Source organism: Motacilla alba, chromosome 3, assembly GCF_015832195.1.
Source record: "Motacilla alba alba isolate MOTALB_02 chromosome 3, Motacilla_alba_V1.0_pri, whole genome shotgun sequence".
Classification (NCBI taxonomy): domain Eukaryota; kingdom Metazoa; phylum Chordata; class Aves; order Passeriformes; family Motacillidae; genus Motacilla; species Motacilla alba.
The window spans coordinates 46,756,341-46,774,552 of NC_052018.1; the positions used below are offsets into that span (position 1 = coordinate 46,756,341).

The 18,212-nt window shown below is 41.3% G+C and overlaps 1 protein-coding gene across 1 annotated transcript in view; it reads right to left on the reverse strand.

The window, feature by feature from the left end:
* The window catches only part of LAMA4 (laminin subunit alpha 4), a 99,381-nt gene that overhangs the window by 52,760 nt on the left and 28,409 nt on the right, over positions 1-18,212 (reverse strand). The window contains exons 3-6 of the mRNA XM_038131716.1: positions 14,319-14,443; positions 10,091-10,171; positions 5,299-5,513; positions 1,246-1,341 (exon numbers count right to left, since the gene is read on the reverse strand). Of these exons, the coding sequence (XP_037987644.1) occupies positions 1,246-1,341; positions 5,299-5,513; positions 10,091-10,171; positions 14,319-14,443 (517 nt within the window). The remainder of the gene's footprint in view (positions 1-1,245; positions 1,342-5,298; positions 5,514-10,090; positions 10,172-14,318; positions 14,444-18,212) is intronic.

Here is an 18,212-nt window from a genome sequence, read left to right on the forward strand (position 1 = left end):
AAACACAGATTCCTACAGACATTTTTGCTTGATATTTTAGCAGGTCCTGAATGTTTTCTTTCTGGTTGCTCTTCAGGCCCATGACCCCTCTTTTTGGGAGTTGGTTCAGGAACCCATGCATGCTACACACTCTGCATTATACAGGTGTAAATACACTAACATTTAAAAAGTACATGTGGTTACCAATAGCTACAACATAGTACTCCTGGAAACTCCCCAGGCTTCCTATCATTAGAGCATGGGAGATAGTGGGCAAGGAACTGACTGATGGATCTATGCCAAGTTGTCAACAGCAGCAATCTATATTAGATGTTGTACTGGCTTTGACTGGGGTAATTTTCTGCAGTTAATTTCAGTGGCTAATATGTGGCCATGTTTTGGATTTGTGCTGAACACAGGGTTGATAATGTAGAGATGATTTTGTTGTTGCTGAGCGGGCCTTACGCAGAGCCAAGACCCTTTCTGCTTTTTGTACTGACATGCTGGTGATGAGACAAGGGATGTGCTGGAAACTGGAAGGAGACATAGCCAGAACAGATGACCCCAGCTCACCAAAGGGATATTCCAGACCATGTGACATCATGCTCAGTAAATACAGTGGGGAGAAGAAGAGGAAGAAGTGGGAGACATTTGGAGTGATGGCATTTGTCTTCCCAAGTAAATATATGTGTGGTGGGGTCCTGCTCTCCTGGAGATAGCTGAATGCCCACCTGCCCATGGGCAGCAGTGAATGAATATATTGTTTTGCTTTATTTGCAGAAGTGTGTGCACAAGTTTTCTGGTTTTTACCCTTTTGATTCTCTCTCTGTTCCTGCTGGAGTGAGTGAGTGGCTGTGTTGTTGATGGAGTTAAACCATAACTAGAAAACCATAAATTATATGCAAGATGTCACAGGTAAAGTTGTGAGGACAGTTTTTAGAGCCAGAATATTATTTTTCAGGCAGTGTGTCTCAATGTCTATGGAAGTGGCTCTGGTGATACTTCCCTACTGCTCTGCAGTTTGGACCTGAATGTGAAGTCTGCATCGCAGAGTTGGAAATATGCCTGTACTCAGACAAGTGTGAGAGAACATGCTGAAGTACTCAATCAACAGGACATTGTGTATATTCACACACTGAAGTGCCCTGTGGGACCACCGTCAAAGTCCTGAGCCCACTGGAGTACCAAGCTTTTAAGTTAGTGTTTGTAAGCTTCTAAATATAAGAGCATTATTAATTATTTGTGTTTTCATGATAAGGTTCTTACTGATGGTCGGGCAGTCTGTGTCAGTAGAAACTTCAGGACTGTCTGCGAGGCATTCTCCAGTCTGGCTGTCGCACATTCTGCCTCCACAGTTACATGCTGGGGAAAAAGAAAGGACTTTTGAAAGAAGAATCTTCAAAATGTACAACTCCCCCTCCCAAGACTGGTGAAATTATTATACTTAGGATTGTGTGTGGGTATTCAAACCAATATCAAGAACTTCTTGGACTGATTTTCCTTTCAGTACTTGGAAAAGGCTTTTCTTGCACTGGTGAAATTTGAACAAATGGAATATGAAGTGGAAACACCTCTGTTTCCAGAGAAGAGTGAGAACACCTCTGCTGAAATTACTTGTTCAAAGCTTGGTCATGAGTCAGCGAGGCCAGAGTTGCCCAGAAGGGCCATTGTACATCAATGTCTAGAGAGGGTGACATTTAGGAGATGTATTAAGAAAAGCGGGGCAACTAAAGTTAATTATTAGTTACAAATCTCTCCACTGCCCTGTGGAATTTATCAGCACTCTGTCAGGCTGTCACTAAAAAGGCTTTGCAGCTATCAGGAATTGATAGTGGACTCTAGTTACGCTGTCAGCTTGAACATATCAAAAAGTAAATACCTCCTACCACTTACAATGAAGAATAAATGACGTTTTTTATTTTTTCAAACTTGAGAAAGCAACATTTTTATTGCCAGCACAAGTGGCTTTTTAAAAAGCCCCATTTTTAATCTAACATCTCTAAACCTCTTTCAAGGTTTAATTGGCCTTTTAAAATATATTATTTTAAAGATTAAAAGATTCTTGGAACATTTCAATACAATAACAAAAACTCAAGCAGAAGCAGAACATAAGAACAGCAGCAATCTATCTGGAATTTATTTTGGATTTGTGATTCATGGTTTCAGCAGAACCTCATATAACGAAATATTTTACCGCCTTTTTATTGCAGGCAATTAACTGTTATCTATGACTTGCCCTTATTTACATTTCCCATTGCACATTCAAGGATTTGTCAAGAGAAAATACGTAAAACAACTTCAAAGACATCCTGCACTAACGTGAGAATAATTTTGTGTAAGAGGACCAGTGTTAGTAAAACACTGTTAGTGTTTTTGTACTAGGTTTAGTACAGTTTTTGTACTAATGTAAGAACAGAAATTGGTCATGAATTCTCTGATGCAGTCAGCATTTTGACCTTATCACAATCTGTGCCTCCCAGTTTTTGGATCTACGATTACTTTTAATTTATTATTTCTTTTTTCTTAAGAAAGAAAATTATTAGTTGAAAGTAGAGATTTCTCTTTACCTATATCATGGGGACTGGGCTATCACCAGGTAGCAATATTAAACTTTAAAGGTTAAAATTTCAATGAGATTGGTGCTCAAGAAAAGAAAATTTTGTCTTCTTATTTAAATGAACACCTGTGAGTCTGCTACACAAAATCCTATAGCAAATTAATTCCAAAAGCTGTCTGGACCATTTTTCAACTACTGGTTTAAGAGGAACCACATTTTTAGTAGGAAATTAAGACTTTCAATGATACCACAGTTTGCTGGTGGGGGAAGCTTCTAAACTTACCTTTGTTTCTGAGGGCCATTTGTGGAGAGCTCTGAACTATGGCTAAAGGATATGTGGTTAAAAAAAAAATAAAAGCAGCTTAAAACTGCCATTCACACCTACCCAGGTTTTGTCTTCCACTCAAAAGGAAAAAAAAAAAATAGATTGATAGAGCTGTTTATTAATTTTTGTGGTCTTTTTTTGTTTTATCTACCCTTTGAGATGCTCTCTGGAAATCATGTATGCAGACTGACTTGATTCTTACAATAATTTTGTTTCTCTATTTTTAGTTTAAAGAAGATATTTGCCTTATTTCAGAATCAATTCTAAGCAATAGTTCCTAATTGTCCCACAAGGCCAAACAAAGGATGAGCTTTCCCTGTGAACCACACAAATCGTTTGAATATCATGGATGTATTGATGCACTGCAATCTGCACAGTACTGTCAAGTACAGCAAATTGTGGTGCTCAGCAAAAATGAAGATGAAAGAGAGAAGTGTGTAATTGTCTGAAATATAATACTGCAAAATCAGGATTTGCTAGAGTGAACTTCAAGATTAAATTCACTTCTGAAAAGAGAAAAGCTGTGACTTTCACAATGTATTCAAGCACCCAAGAGCTTTTTATTTTTAGCAAAGATGAAACACTGTAAGGAAATCTGCTAAGGAAGAGAATTACCACACTGATTTGAAGTCTGTGTGAACAGCCTGTATAGAGAACTCCTGTGTACCTCCTTAAGGGTGCAAACAAAAAAACCTCTACTGAGGTGATGAAAGTTTGATTTGAGTTTTGAAACTGTACTTTCAGAGACGCCTTCCAAAACCACTTATTGCATAACCTGCTCAGACACTTTGAATGCCCTGTGACTCTCAGACTTCTGGTAAACTTACTCTTGGGTGCTTGAAGCGTTTGGCCATGGGCAGGGCATGATGTGGGCTGTGGTTTGCAGAGGTGAAACCCTGGATGTGTTCCTCCTGCCTCATGGAATTCAGTACCCACAGACTGGATCCTGTCATTCGTTCCTGGACAGCTGCACTTAAGTCATCTCAGGTGAGGTGAATTAGGCAGTGAAGTTTATAAACAAGATTTTTTTTTTTTGACACCTCAAAATCACGGACATGCTGTATTTCACAAACATCTTGGCTACCTAAATCCAGGCAGGAGGTGAGTTTTGGGGCATGCTGTTCCCCACAGCTGATGTCTTTTCAGCTGGTTGGGATACATGGCTTTGGCTTTTGGGATCACTGTGCATGAACACTATCTCTTCCTGTTCAGCATAAATAGAATTCAACCATGTGACTTTGTGATGTGAGTTACATCCTGGAGATGGACACTCAAATTCCAGCTGTCACTGGAATATAAAACCAGAAAGAACCAGGAGTGGCATCATGGCATCATATATGGTCCCCTACAAGTGAAGATAGCAGCACAAAGGGCATGTGATTGCACAGCATCCTCACAGCCTCCGTCCTGTGTGTCCCAAAACACTTAATAATAAGGAAGTAAAAAACAAAGTCCAAGTACACAGTGAGTTGCAAGAAGGATCAAGACATTGCTAAGTCCCTGAGGCCTGTAGCTATGTACCTGGAGGCCCTGGAGCACTTCTGAAGTCCAAGCTGAGTGTGTGCTTCAACTGTCTTACCTTCGAGTCAGGCTGAGGTAGGAATACTTTGTCTCCCTCCTTTGTGTTCTGGTCCCTGAGGGACCTCTGCCAAAGAATTTGAGAGGGAGCCCCAAGGTCCTTGCTCCGAGCATCTGCATTTTGCCTTTAGCAGTGGCTGTTCTTAAGTGCTTTGAAAGGGGATGTAAACTTCACTTCCAGAGCCAAAGCAAGGATAAAAGGTATGAGGTCAAAACCCTGTTTGGATTGAACTCCATGTAAGTTAGGACAATATTAGAGGAGACAAAACTTTGCGACCCCTCTGTGCAGCTGTGTTTAGCTGAAGTACTCTGGGTAGCACTTAATCACACCCTGAAAGTACCTCTTGTGTGAAAATACAGTAAGCAGCAAGATTACACAGACTTGTAGGAAATGCAGAATATATCACCAATGTGGAAAACAGCAGAAAGTGAGGGGGTATTGGGTCAGGACAGGAAGGATGATCCTGTTACCATAAAAAGTACTTTCAGGTCTTTAAGCACCATCAGCCTGAGTGGTCATGGTGTGGACAACCACAAAGGTGAGGACTTTGCCCAAAGAACTCTTAGAGAACCTTATTTAAAACAAGAATCAGGAAAACACAACAATGCCTCCATTAAACCAGATCAGGCACTAGAGATGTTGGAGTCTGGGGTCTGAGACTTGGTCATGGGAGATGAAAAGAGATATTTCTCTGGTGCCTGGGATGATTCAACTGAACAAGCATCCAAATTATCCTATCACCTGCCTCCCGGAGCCCCAGGTATCTGACAACGGGTTCAGGCATCTCTGGTTTCTGGGAGATCATCCACAGACCGTGCTGTGCTGCTCAGCTCTGCTGTACCAGACTGCAGACAATACCTGTGCAGTTTTTAGCCAATCTGGCGTCCCCATAGTAGCCCGGAGCGCATCGTTCGCAGTTGAACCCGCTGGTGTGGTGCAGGCAGTTGCGGCACTGGCCGGTGACTTCATCACAGTCTTCAAAAATCAGATTTGGGTCTGAGTTGCCATTGCAGTCACATTTTTTACAAGTGCTTCCAATTAGCAAAGGGTTCCCATAGTAACCAGGGGCACACCTGAAAGGAAGAGCGACACCAGCAATGACGAACAATGACATTCCTGTCTGTGACACCTTTTCTTCTCTGACCTTATTTGTGTTACCAGGAATTAATCATTGTCTGCAGCTTCTAATGGACAGAGAGCTAATTAGGAGCTTTACTCCTGCAGAGGCTATTTTGTGCTCTAATGTCAATACGTACTGTTATATATTTTCCCCTTCTGGAACACCCCTGGTATCTCAAGCATACCAGTCTGCATTAATTTATTTTTTCTGTGCTTCTTTAGCAGTGAAATGATTTTCTCCCTATTGTTTTAAAATCTGTGGCAGAATTGCTTTAGCAGCAGGGCAGCTCTACAGTGTTTGTTTTGGTCTCTTTCAGCTCTGTATCTCACCAACTATATTGTGTTATATAGGAAACTGGGGTAAGAGGCTGCATTTCAGGATGCTGAAACTCAGAGGAAGTACAGACCTTATTTCTATTATAAATGTACGTAAAAAGTACTGACCAGGAAAGGTTTATAGAAATACTTCTATGGTGAGGTATTGGAGTGGCTTCTGAGTTTTGCAAAACAGAATAGGCCCTGAATCAGACTCTGTTTTTCAGATCTGTTTGATGTTATCCTGTTGGATGAGGGTAAAAGGCTGAGAGCAGTCACCAGGGAGGATTCCTCTCTTGGTCTGCAGAGGAAGAGAGGGAGGTGGGTACCAGGCACCCCAGTGAAGGCCTGAAATAGGTCCAAATTTCTTATCATGTCTTGTTATGTTTGGGAAGCATTTCAGTTGAGAAATTTCTACATCTTAAAATGAGAGACATGTCGATATTATGGTGGTTTTTCCTAGTATAGACACACCAGAGACGTTAACACTCCTGGATGGTCAGTGGCCCTGAGCAAAGAGGTGGTAACAGATTTGGTTATTTGGAAAGGAAATAGTCTCAGTTAAAGATGTTTCTGCTGATATCAGGGAATGTGCTTAATCCTACAAGCAAGGGGAGGTTTTGCAAAACAACCATTGACACAAGGAGAACTAGTACTGGGGTGGGCATGGAGTGCTAATGCCCATGATGCAGAAGCCTGGAGCTCAGAGATCAGGGACTCATACCCCAAAACGGGAAATGAAGAATTCCTGCCAGGAGGGGAATAACTAGCTGGTGTAACAATTGCTGGCTGAAGGAATTGGAGGATTGAATAGTTGCTGCAATGATTTAGGTAAGGAGTATTTGTTGTAGTTCATTCTGTTTTATCACCATTCTGTCCTTGTCTCCCATCCAAAGTCTTGTTTAAGATGCTGTTTTTTCTGTCTGCTGTTGGTAGGCAGGGAGGGTGAGCACTTCAGGCAGTTCAGATTAGTTTTCCCAGATTCTGGCTGGGTACCTACAAGGTCAGTGGTCTTCTAAAATCTGAACACAGTCAAATTCAGGTTCTGCCATGTCTGAACCCTGAAATTGTGGGAGATCTGATAAAAGCTTTGAGTTTTGATCTGTTTTGATATCTTCCTATATTTTCTGGTTTTTATTTTTATTTTTTTTATAAAGACATAAATTTCCTCAACACTGCTTTGTTCATGTTCCAGTCCTGAATCCTCACAGCAGAAACACATAAAATTTTAAGCATCTTAATATAAACCACTTGGCTGCCTCAAACACTGCTTTTGTCAATGACAAAGGCTCCTTCTGTCTCTTTGCAGCACTGCCAGAATCTTTGGTGCAGATTTTATCTTTTGGGTGACCCAGATGTAAAAAATTAAAGTGTGGCCGGGAGTTCTGTGCACCCCCTGAAGAACTGTGAATGCAACACTGAGTGCAGAGTGTCATTTGTGATTATGATTTGGTTGAATCATTCCCCATTCCCATGGGAGTTAGAGCAGGCAGTGGTGGGTAAAGCTGCTAGTCAGTCATGCCAGAAGTCTTGCTATGATTGTCTAAAATTTCAGTTTTTTGTTTTTCTGTAGTCAGTATTTTTCAAATGATCATCTGTCTAATGGGGCCACCAGGTTCACAGAGGCCACTGAGTAGGGCTGGGGTCAGACCAGCCTTTTGCTCACTGCTGCCCACATCTACCAACAGCGTGCTATCCCCACCAGGCCTGCCGTGTCTGTCCTGGTCTCATCAGGACAAGGCCATTCCCTCTCTTTTCTGAAATAAACTGTTCAGTTCTCTTGCCAGGAATGTAGAGGACATTTCCTCACATGCCCACAGATACATTTTACAAGTGCTGCTTTTTATGACCACCTGAGGCACCAGAACAAGTTGCCCAGAGAAGCTGTGGATGCCTCATCCCTGGAAGTGTTCAAGGCCAGGCTGGATGGGGCTCTGAGCAACCTAGTCTAGAGGAAGGTGTCCTTGCCCAAGGCAGGGGGTTGGAACCAGATGACTTTTAATGTCCCTCCCAGCCTGAACTCTTCTACAGCTCACTTTTACTAGCCATAACTTCTCATCTGGAGCAGCTGTTTAAAGCAAAAAGAAACTTTCAGAGCTGAAAATAAATGTGTTACCTTCAATCTTCCCTTTGCCACTCAGTACATCTCACAGTACTGAGGCATTTAACCTCTTTTGAATTGTGGGTGGGATGTGAGAAGAGCAGAGGCCACTGACTGAAAATGTTCTGCTCCATCTCTGCACTTTATGGCCTGAAAAAGTTAAGAGGACTGGAGTAAATGTCTTTTCCTAGATTGTATCAATAAATGACCCTTTTTTTTTTTGCTAAAAAAGAATATTTCCTCTCCCATAATAAAACTGCAAAGTTGCCTTTGTTTCATTCTGCAGCCATAACTGCTTCCTGTAATTATCAATGAGTAAGAAATTAACTTCCTCTTCTCTGGCAATGCCAAAAGAACCATTTTCATCCAATTGGTTTGGATGGTAAATTGTAATTGTTCAGTTGTTCTTTTTAACATTTGTGCATTAACAAAACCTGCATGGCATCAGTTATCACCCTGATGCCTTACTGCTGAAGCCCAGGAGAAAAATGATTAATTCCTAAATTTCAAATTGGGAAGCTGGTTTACTCAGTTCCTAGCTGGGGTGCTTGTGAATTCACACCACTTTTTTCTGGCAGTGCCCAGCAGCAGTGTGTGCCAAGTAAGGACTTGCTCTTTAGCATGTGGGCAGGGGCAAGCAGTGCATCATCCAGCTTTGAAACACTTTTTGACATTTCTGATACAAATGGGAGTAGGACCAGAAGGCAAGTCCTGTCTGTCACTGCTGGCAGCTTAACCCAGCAATTAGCCAAGCTCTTAATACAGCGACCAGGACAGGCTGATTTCTTTCTGTAGCTTTTTCGACACGGCTTTGCCTTCCTTGAGACAGATGCAGTGTGTCAGGCTGGGGCGTGGCCATTAGAAAACAAAGCTGATGTTATTTTCTGCTGTTTCTGTGTTACTGCTACCCATTTCATAGGATTTGTATTGCTTGTAGTCTGGGTTGACATTTTAATAACCATTAAGGAACCTCAATGACCTTTTAATTGTCTGCATTATCCTTTGTGTATAAACCTGACATTTTGAAGGAACAAAAGAATACAGCTGTGGGCCTGTAAACAAGGGTGGGTTTTTTTTATTTTTGTGCCATCTGCTTTCACTGTTGCTGTCGTGATGTTAGTGATGTGGAGGTAATTGAATGATGTTTTTGCATCACCCGCAAGGATGATGTTCATTGTTCATCTTACCTTTTTCATTTTGATTTGTCTTTGCATCATAAGCATCCCTTTTCTCCCTTCTCTGACAGTTACACTAAATATCATTAGAATTCCAGTCTTGCCCATTATTGACAGATGACTAAAGGCTTAAATACTTCAGGGGCTTTAAGGGAAAACAAAAGGAAATGTTCAGGAAGCCATTATCTGAGCCATCCTATATCCCTCAGTCTTTGTGCTAGAGCTGTTTTAGTTTATTGGCTGCTCAAGGACAATTTCTGAATTATAATCAGGTCCCTGACATTCATTGAAACATCATCCATGTGTGTTCATAACAAGTAAGAGAGCCTCTTACAGCACATGAAGTTATATTTCTGCTGTATAGTTCAATTTATTTGTGGCCTTTGTTATTTAGGGACATAAGGAAAAGCTGAGAAGCAACACTGGGCTATAATTGTTTGCCTGACTTTATTGAATTATTCCTGTGAAGTGCATTTAAAATGTTACTGAAAAAAGCTGCATCTGCTTTAAGAATTTGACTAGATAGTGGATTTTCTCCTTTGCTTTTGTAAAAGTTATTTGGTAGAAACCTACTACATATTTTAGAAGGCTGAATTGCAAGAGGCATCGATGTGGTGGATATTTTTCACTTCAGCTGCTGTTTCTGATTTATATTTTGTACTTTTAAATTGCATTCCTTTTAGGAAGATCACCACATGAAGGTACACAAAGTGCAAGAACTAGATCAAAATACATCATATGTAAATGTCTGTCTTACACTGACACTTCTCCAGAGCAAATTTTGTGCTTTTTAGTAGGAAATGAACAAGATCCTTTAACAGACACAATTCTACCTGATGAAAACAAGTGCATAAGATTTCTCCCCAGTATGGCAAGATTCTCTGAAAAAATTCTGGACTTCTGTATTGCTGACCAGCAAGTCATCCTATGAGTTTCTTACCTTTCACAGTTGGGTCCTGCATAGTTTTCCTTGCAGACACAACGCACACTTCCACTTTTTCTGTAACAGGAGACTGCAAAGCTGGAATTTCATTAGGGTGAATAGTTAGAATACCAGGCAATGACAGACACTTGGGAATGTTTCTTTGTTGCAGTATGGACATTTGTCAGTGTGAACTCTGGCTCTTGGTTGTTCTTTGCTGAATGGGTGTTCAGCTCTCTCTATAATAATTTATATTTTATACCCCTTGTTTAGACTTTAGTTTAGGAAGCATGAATTAGTGTATAGAACTATGGAGCTATATAAATGCAGATGTATAGGTATGAAAGTCTTGCAGTTGTCTTGCAGTGCAGATCAGGCACATCTGCAGGTTTTGATACACACATTTTAGACAAGGGACTTAAGATAAATGTGTATGTCATGTGAACCGAATTGTTTCCTGTCTATTATCCTAATGGATAAAATACTGTTTGTGGAAGACACAACAGTGAACACTTCAAGAACTGAGATTTTGGAATGGGTGCAGCAGTTTCCTATACAAATCCTACAGTTTTTCTCAAATACCAATCTGGAAGTTCCTAGTGATGAAGACTGACCTCAGTAGGTCTGCCTGTCCTCATCCAGAGTAACTGAGTTTACAGTAACCAGGGCTGCTCTACCATCTTTCCAAGTAAGCTGGAAAGAGTCTGCAGCCTCTTCTGGGACCAATATGTTAAGTAGTGATGCTGACTGCAGTAATGGCTTGGGCTGTAATTTCTACTGCTGTGATTCTAAAACATGGATTCATTTGTTTTCTTATGTTTTTGGGATTTAACAAATGTTCAAATAAATATGAGATCCAAGAAACTGCAGTAGCCAGATATAAAAAGTGCAAATTTTACATGTATTTCAAACACGGTGATGGACATGGCTTAAATACATTTACAGGAAAAAAGAGATACAGTCCTAAGATGTTTCTAGTTAGTTTGCAATATGTGTGAATAAATTTCTGCCAACACTAGAATGCAACCAGAGTAGTGAGTGGCAGCAGTTTCCAGCTGCAGGCCCATGGTTGCTAAAACACAACTCCACGGGCTGGTGCTGGGCAGCTGTGGCTGGGTTGCATCCATTTCATACAGGACAAAAGACTCAGAGCAGTGGGAAAGTGCATGATCCATGCACTGCTTGTTCCAGGAACAAACAACATTGAAAGCTGCTGAGAATTCCCGCATAATTTCAGTTCCTGCCAGCGTTACTCAACTGGTTGGACAACCAGAGGCAAAAAATCTGTCTGGACCTCTGCTGTCTCAAAATATTTGATATAACCAGAGAGAACATAAAATGAAATTCTTCTCACAGAATTTACAAATTAACTGCTGTGTGGCTTTTACAAGAACATGTTGAGAAAATCACAATAGTTTGGCAGGCTTCCTTCTTCTTTAACAAAGTCTAATTCCTTCATGTAGTTGCAAAAACCACATTGTGGATCTAAGTTATGAAGTAGGACTGAAATCTTCCTCAAGTTTTATACTTTTTGTGAACTTTTAGGGGAAAAAAAAAGGCTTTATTCCCTTGGGTTTTAAAAGAAGTAACATCTGCTGGACTGTGAAACAACCTCTATCCTCCTTTTTTTGTTCCAAAGAGATGACATTACACTTCATGTGTAATGTCCAGAAGTTACTCCAAAAGTTCCCAGGATAGAAGATATGAAGGCAGTGTGGTCAGAAAATCTAGAGACACTGCTGAATTCCTGGAAAAAAATACCTATCTGGTGAGTCTATCAGTTTACAGATTCGGTATTCTATTTCCAAAGTAAAACAGGGTAAAACCAACATCCTTTGGATGTATTTTAAGCCACTTAATGCTTCTCTACTTCTGGTAGAGTTATTATTTTGCCTTACTCTTTTAATGTGGTAGGATTAATGAAGGAAAATTGAAAAAAATAACCAAACCCAACTAATAAAGAATATTTTTTCTTTGAATTTAGTTAAGTTTTAGTAAAGCTTAATGTTGCACAATTTTTTTTGCCTGTTCCAGCCCCAGCTGAAGACTATTTCTGTGGTCAGGTCTGTCTCATGCAAGAAGCTGAACAGGCAATTTCTGCACATTATTTAAATAGGGGTATGAAGCAACTTGGGATGGGGCGTTCCTTTAATTACTACCTTCAGGACTTTTCTGAGGGAAAACCAAGGAAGCAAAGTGGATTTTTACTGATGTAGGTTGAAAGGGGAGACAATGTCATAGAACACAGAATATCTTGAGATGAAGGGACCCTTGAGGCTCTTCAAGTCCAAGCCATGTATTGCTGCTAATATTGAGGCATCTGCATTCAGGTTTCTTGCAACATTTGTTCTGCCTTCCCAACCCCATGCTGCTGACTTTTGGGTTTGGGGTTTCCTTCTCCCTAGTGGTCTGGAACAGAAGAGGCATAATGTCCCTAGCTAAGGAGCATGTTGAAACTAGAAATGTTTGTTGGCCTCTGCTTCCATCTCCCACAGCACTGGCAGAGAAAGGCTGTAGCCACAGTTCGTGCTGGCCCCACTGCACTGAGCCCTGCTCAGTGGGCTCAGTAGTGGACCATACAACTCCCTGCTCTCAGGGAGCACCTCTGCAGAGCCTTTGGGATGGAAGATGGGGCAGGGTCTGGGTGAATGCAGACCCAGTCACGCTATGTCACATTGAGCTGTAGGGAGCACAGACCAGATCAGACCTTGCCTGACTGACCTGGCTTGGTAGAGCCTGAGGCTCATGTGGTAGTGTCTCAGGCATGTGCAGTCCAGGTTGTGGCTCAGAGAACAGCTTCTTACATCAAATTGGCTGCTCTGTACCCAACAGGTTACAAAAACCAATTGGCCAAGGAAAAAAGCACTGCTCCTTACTGTTGTATTTCTAATTTTTCAGGCATTACAGCTGCTACTGAAACTGGAAGGAATAGTTTGCTTCATCTGTGAGCTTGCTCACTCCTAAGCCTTTCTACATGTGAGCAAAGCCAGTTTCTTCCACTGTCTCTGGAGGATTTTCTCTGTAATCCAGGCAAAGCTGAAGTTTTTCAACAATAGCTCTTCTTCATCCCATGGCCCTTCTCACATGTCTGCAGCTCACTGCAAAAGCCAAGAAGGGATCTGCGAGAATTTGGCCAGAGTGAATTTGTTCTTTTGCCAGTTTGAGCCCTGAGAAGCTGAGCAAAATGGAGCTCATCCCACCTTAAGGTTGTGTGAGTAATCCTATAGCAACAGCAAATAAATACAGTAAGGATGAAATTCCCTTTGCTGTGGCGTCCTGCTGAAAGCAGGATGGGAAACAACACGAGAGGAATAGCTAGCTCCCTGAAAACCAGCATCAGCCTCTTGGCAACTGTTTACTAGCATCTCCCTGTGGTGGGATTCACATAGATACCTCTCTCCCAGAGCATGAATCTGAGCAAGAGGAAGCTGATAATTTCTTTCAGCTGCATTACTGACATGCCACTAATTGTTTCTAATGGCTGGTTCTGGCTTGTAGTATTTTCTTTTCTTTTCTTTTCTTTTCTTTTCTTTTCTTTTCTTTTCTTTTCTTTTCTTTTCTTTTCTTTTCTTTTCTTTTCTTTTCTTTTCTTTTCTTTTCTTTTCTTTTCTTTTCTTTTCTTTTCTTTTCCCCTCAAGACACAAAGTACACAACATCTGGAGTTCTTTGACTTGGTCTTGGTTTTCTGTCAGGCTTCAGAGTTTCTTACCCAAAAGTAGCTGGGCATCAGTGGAAGGGGCACTGTAACTCTCTCAGGATGCTCCAGCACTTTCCTTTGAACTGTTACTGTGCTAACCAGATCCAGCTGCTGTAGACTCAGAGGACTGAAAACTCATGCTTTTTTGTGTTTGGTTTTACCCTTCAGGTGACATGGATTGAACTTTCTGTTTGTCTTTTTTTTTTTTTTATGTCTCAACCACATAAATCTCTGATCACCTTTCTTGAGAATTGTTCTTTAAAGCAATTTTAAAAAACAACCACACAACTGAAATAATATCTTCTATCTAAAAGGGGGAACTTGAACTTTCTCATTCTCCTCCTGCTTGGTAAGAATTGTTATGAGCATTTAAAAATATTTTACACTTTCTAAATGAAATGCTATTTCCTGTGGTTGCAAACATGACCAGCTGTTAGTCCTCTCATTTACCCCGTGTTTGTCTCCTGCATTCAGGAAGGGATGCTGGCCCCACCTTGGAAAGGGCCAAATGCAAGGCAAATCGAAGAGAAGCAAAGACTCTTTACATACTTGGCAAGTGCTGGCAGGGGGCAGGGGCAGGGCTGGCAGAAGGTGGGCACTCCCCTGACCGCGTCACCAATGAAGCCATCCGGACACTGCTCGCAGTGCTGCCCTGTCGTGTTCCTCTGGCAGTCCTGCAGTGGAAGGAGACAGAATGGTGAAAGTTAAATAGAGGTGCTGCCTAATTCAGAATAAGATCACTTAGCTGAAGACCTGGCCAAGCAGAAGAATGGCTGATGCCACACCTTGACCTTGCAAGGTATTGACAGATTTGGGCAAACAAGCTAACACAGCTGCAAATAAAAATACTATAAATGATTACAGTGCCCAGCAGCAAGGGTTGACAAGGTGTTGTACAGGATAAAACAGACATATGAGGCTGGAAGGCGCTGGAACAGAAGTGTCAGAGCTACTCAGGTGTAGCTGCCAGCCCTGTTTTGAACTGCATGTGCCAAAAGGGAAAAATCCCCTTTAATGACTCCAAAACTAAAGAAAAGGTATCTGCTGGTAAATATTGTCAACAGACTTGAGCAAAGGCACAGGCTTCAGCAAGACTGCTTCTGGAAAAGAGCACAGGAAGCTGTCTCACCAAGCTACTTTAGAAGAGTAGGAAGGATAGAGAGAGGGTTTCCACTCTTGCAACTTTGCAAGGAGTTTTGTAGTGTCCCTGAATCAGAACTCTCCCATTACAGCAATTTGTACGGACACAGTACAGATATGAGCAGCTATGCCAGGCTTGAGCCAGCAAGGAAATAGATTCATGGCAGACATATGTGGAGAACTACTCTATCAGTGCATATTTGCTGTAGGTTTGGGCTAGCTTCCTTGATTCTTTCCTCTTCTGAGCTAATACCATGGATCATGGAAACTTCATACTGACAGATGTGATTTCCATCCCTGGGAAGATGACAATGTCTATAATAAAGAAGAAGACCTCTGAGTGCATGGATAAGCATCAACTGATTCAGGAATTCCTGCTTCACTATCTGTGGAATAATGGTGCAAATAAGCAAGGGGAATCATTGGATGTAATCTATCTACAACTTCCACAAAAAACCAACTAAGTTGACAGGATACTTTAAAAAAGGTTTCTTCTGCAAATGGAAAGTGACACAGGGTAGGAACTTAGGGTAGGATACAACAGTAACTTTTCAGCGTTCAGATCACCACCTAAGCCTTGGTGCTGATATGAGTTTTGTTCAGTATTCACCAGTGTCTTACAGAGACAGAAAATGTAGGGCTGCTTAGCTGGGACAGAAAGGCAGGAGTGTGTGTTTGGTTTGCGTATAATTCAAAAGTTTGTAAATAAGCTGAATGCAATACAACAGTTCACCCAAATTCTGCAATACAAGAATTGAGGGGCAATGATTTGAAAAGGTGCTTCCCTACACAGAACATAGACTGCTGCTACTTTTTGCCAGGAGGCGAGAGTACTTGCAGGAACAAAAAAGGGATTCCTTAAACAAATTAATGGGCAACAGATTTATAACAAGAACTCAAGAGTATGTACCCTGAGACACACTCTAAAACGGCAGTTGTGGCTGATTGTGGAGTATGAAAAAGAGACTTCAGAAATGGGAACCAGTCTAGGTTCTCTCCTAGCCTGGACCTCACATTGCCTCTCCTGGAGATCATACATGGGCTGCAGAAAAATCCAGTGGGCCCTGCATGGGACCTCTTGTGCTACCTGGCCCAGGAGCTAGAAACTGACAGGGAAGATGTGTGGGGGGTTTCAGGAGTACTGCAAATGGGAGGGAATTCCTTAGCCTGAGGCAAAGGGCACCTTGGTGTCTCTGTGGCTGGAATATCTTCAACAGTCCTGGGGTGGGGTGAGGGAGCTCAGCTAATCAACTGTTCACCTGCAGCAGCCCCTGCAGATTTGAAGCTCACTTTCTTTTCCAAACATGGTGTGTTCTTTGAAGAAAGAGTATGAGAAGATAGGAATGTGATTAGGGAAGACATTTAATGAAAATAAATAGTCAAGCTTCACTTGTACAGGCATTCCTAAATTAGTTTTGTATCCTCATGCTGTGACTTTGTTTTAGTGGCAGAATTTTGCCCTGGCAACATTGGTGTTTTTTGGTTTTGCTTGTGAAAACAAACACATTTCTTTTTTTTTAACCCAATATTCCTTATTTGAACCCATAAAGGATTCCCAATTAGGACTCATTATTTATAGGCTCAGATCCATTTTGATTCTAGAAGACTTTGCTTGTCTTGCTTCCTGCATAATTTATAGTCATAGAGAACCCGTTGACCAGAAATTATTCTTTGTGCAAGGCTGCCATTTAGCCAGAGAACTCTACAGAAAGTAGAACGTGATAAGAAAAAGGAAAAAAAGTCAATTTTTATTCCACAGATCTTTAACTAGATTAGCCATTAGTGGTTTTAGAGCTAAAGGTGGTTTCACGTAGTCATATTTGCTGTAAGGAATAAAATATGCAGTATATGGAAAACCAGAAGGTTATTTTCATTAAGAGCCTCTAAAATGAGAGAATACTGGGAGAAAGTTTGAATAGGAGGAAGGAGAGGAGGAGGAAAGAAGTACACTAACCATAGGGCACGTGCTGAGAGCCAGAAAGCTGATGGAAGGCTAATACGGTTGTAAAGATAGTTTGCATTTGTCATCATCAAATGAAAAAATGATGTTAATGTACCACTAGAGAGACAGGAGAGTGTGGGCACTCAGCACTTGAAGTGCCAGTCTGAAGCACTGGCAGAGGCCTTGGGTGTGTTTGAATGTAGTCTTCACTGTGTATTATCAATTCACTTCACCTTGTTTGTCCTCAGCTCACAACACATGGATATTCACACAGTAAATCTGCCTCTGGTTTCCAAAGCTCAAATACGACTGCAATGAACAGAGCAGGACAGCAAATGTTGCTCCTCAAATCTGCACTTTTGTATCTAAACTGAAGGGAAGTGAAAAAGGGCTCTCTTACCCCACATACCCCATTATCTGAGTGCACTTTTGTGGCTTTTCTCTGGTTACTGATTATGTAAAAATGATATCTTATTTAGCAAGACAGGTCTTCTGTGTGTATTTAGAGCCATATTTTTACAGTGATAGAAAAGGTGTCCTTATATTTTATGTTTCATTATTCTTCATCTACAACTAAACTGCTGCCCAAGAGACCTTTCTGAAGGCAGGGAGAACACCCTCCCTGCATCCCTGCAGCTCATGATTCTCATCATTGGGTAGACACATTGGGTGGGAGTTTGAGAAAAGTGCTTTGCTTCTCTGTGGATCATTTTGAGTGGATGATCAGTAGCAGCCTGGCTTCTAAAGGCTTCTAGATGAGTCTACAGCATGATATCACTCATCCTTCAGTACACCAGCAGCTTGTCTGATGACAGAGTAGCTGGATTGTATTTGCCTGTGTAAGAAAATGTCTTAGCTGGTCCTACTACTCTCTGTCACTCTCACTGAGTGCCAGCAATCAGTGTGAGCATTTTTACTTGGCTCTTACTGTAACTATTAGTGCACACATGAAAAGAACATGGAATGGTGCCATGAATGGGTGTGGGGGTTACTTGGAAATGATTGTCAACGCTGAGCTCCTAGACCCACTTGATTGGAAGTAAAGCTTGGAAGTACCACAGAACTCTTCATGTGGTGCAGTTCTTCTCAGTACATAAATTTGTGCAGAAATAATAATAAAAAGTTTGTTGTTTCTCTTCAGGCAACAGTACTAGGACAAGTTTCCCAGCACAAGACAAGCATGTTTGTGTAAATTAATACAACTGAAAAACTGAGGCATGAATCTGCCCCAAGTTAATTTAGGAACCTGAACTTGCAAGAAAAGAGTTCATTCTGATGGTCTTCAAAGGCACCGGCTTCATTAAATCTGCCATTTATGCAGTTTTAGGGAAATTACTTCATCTGAGGGATAAAAAAGTGCA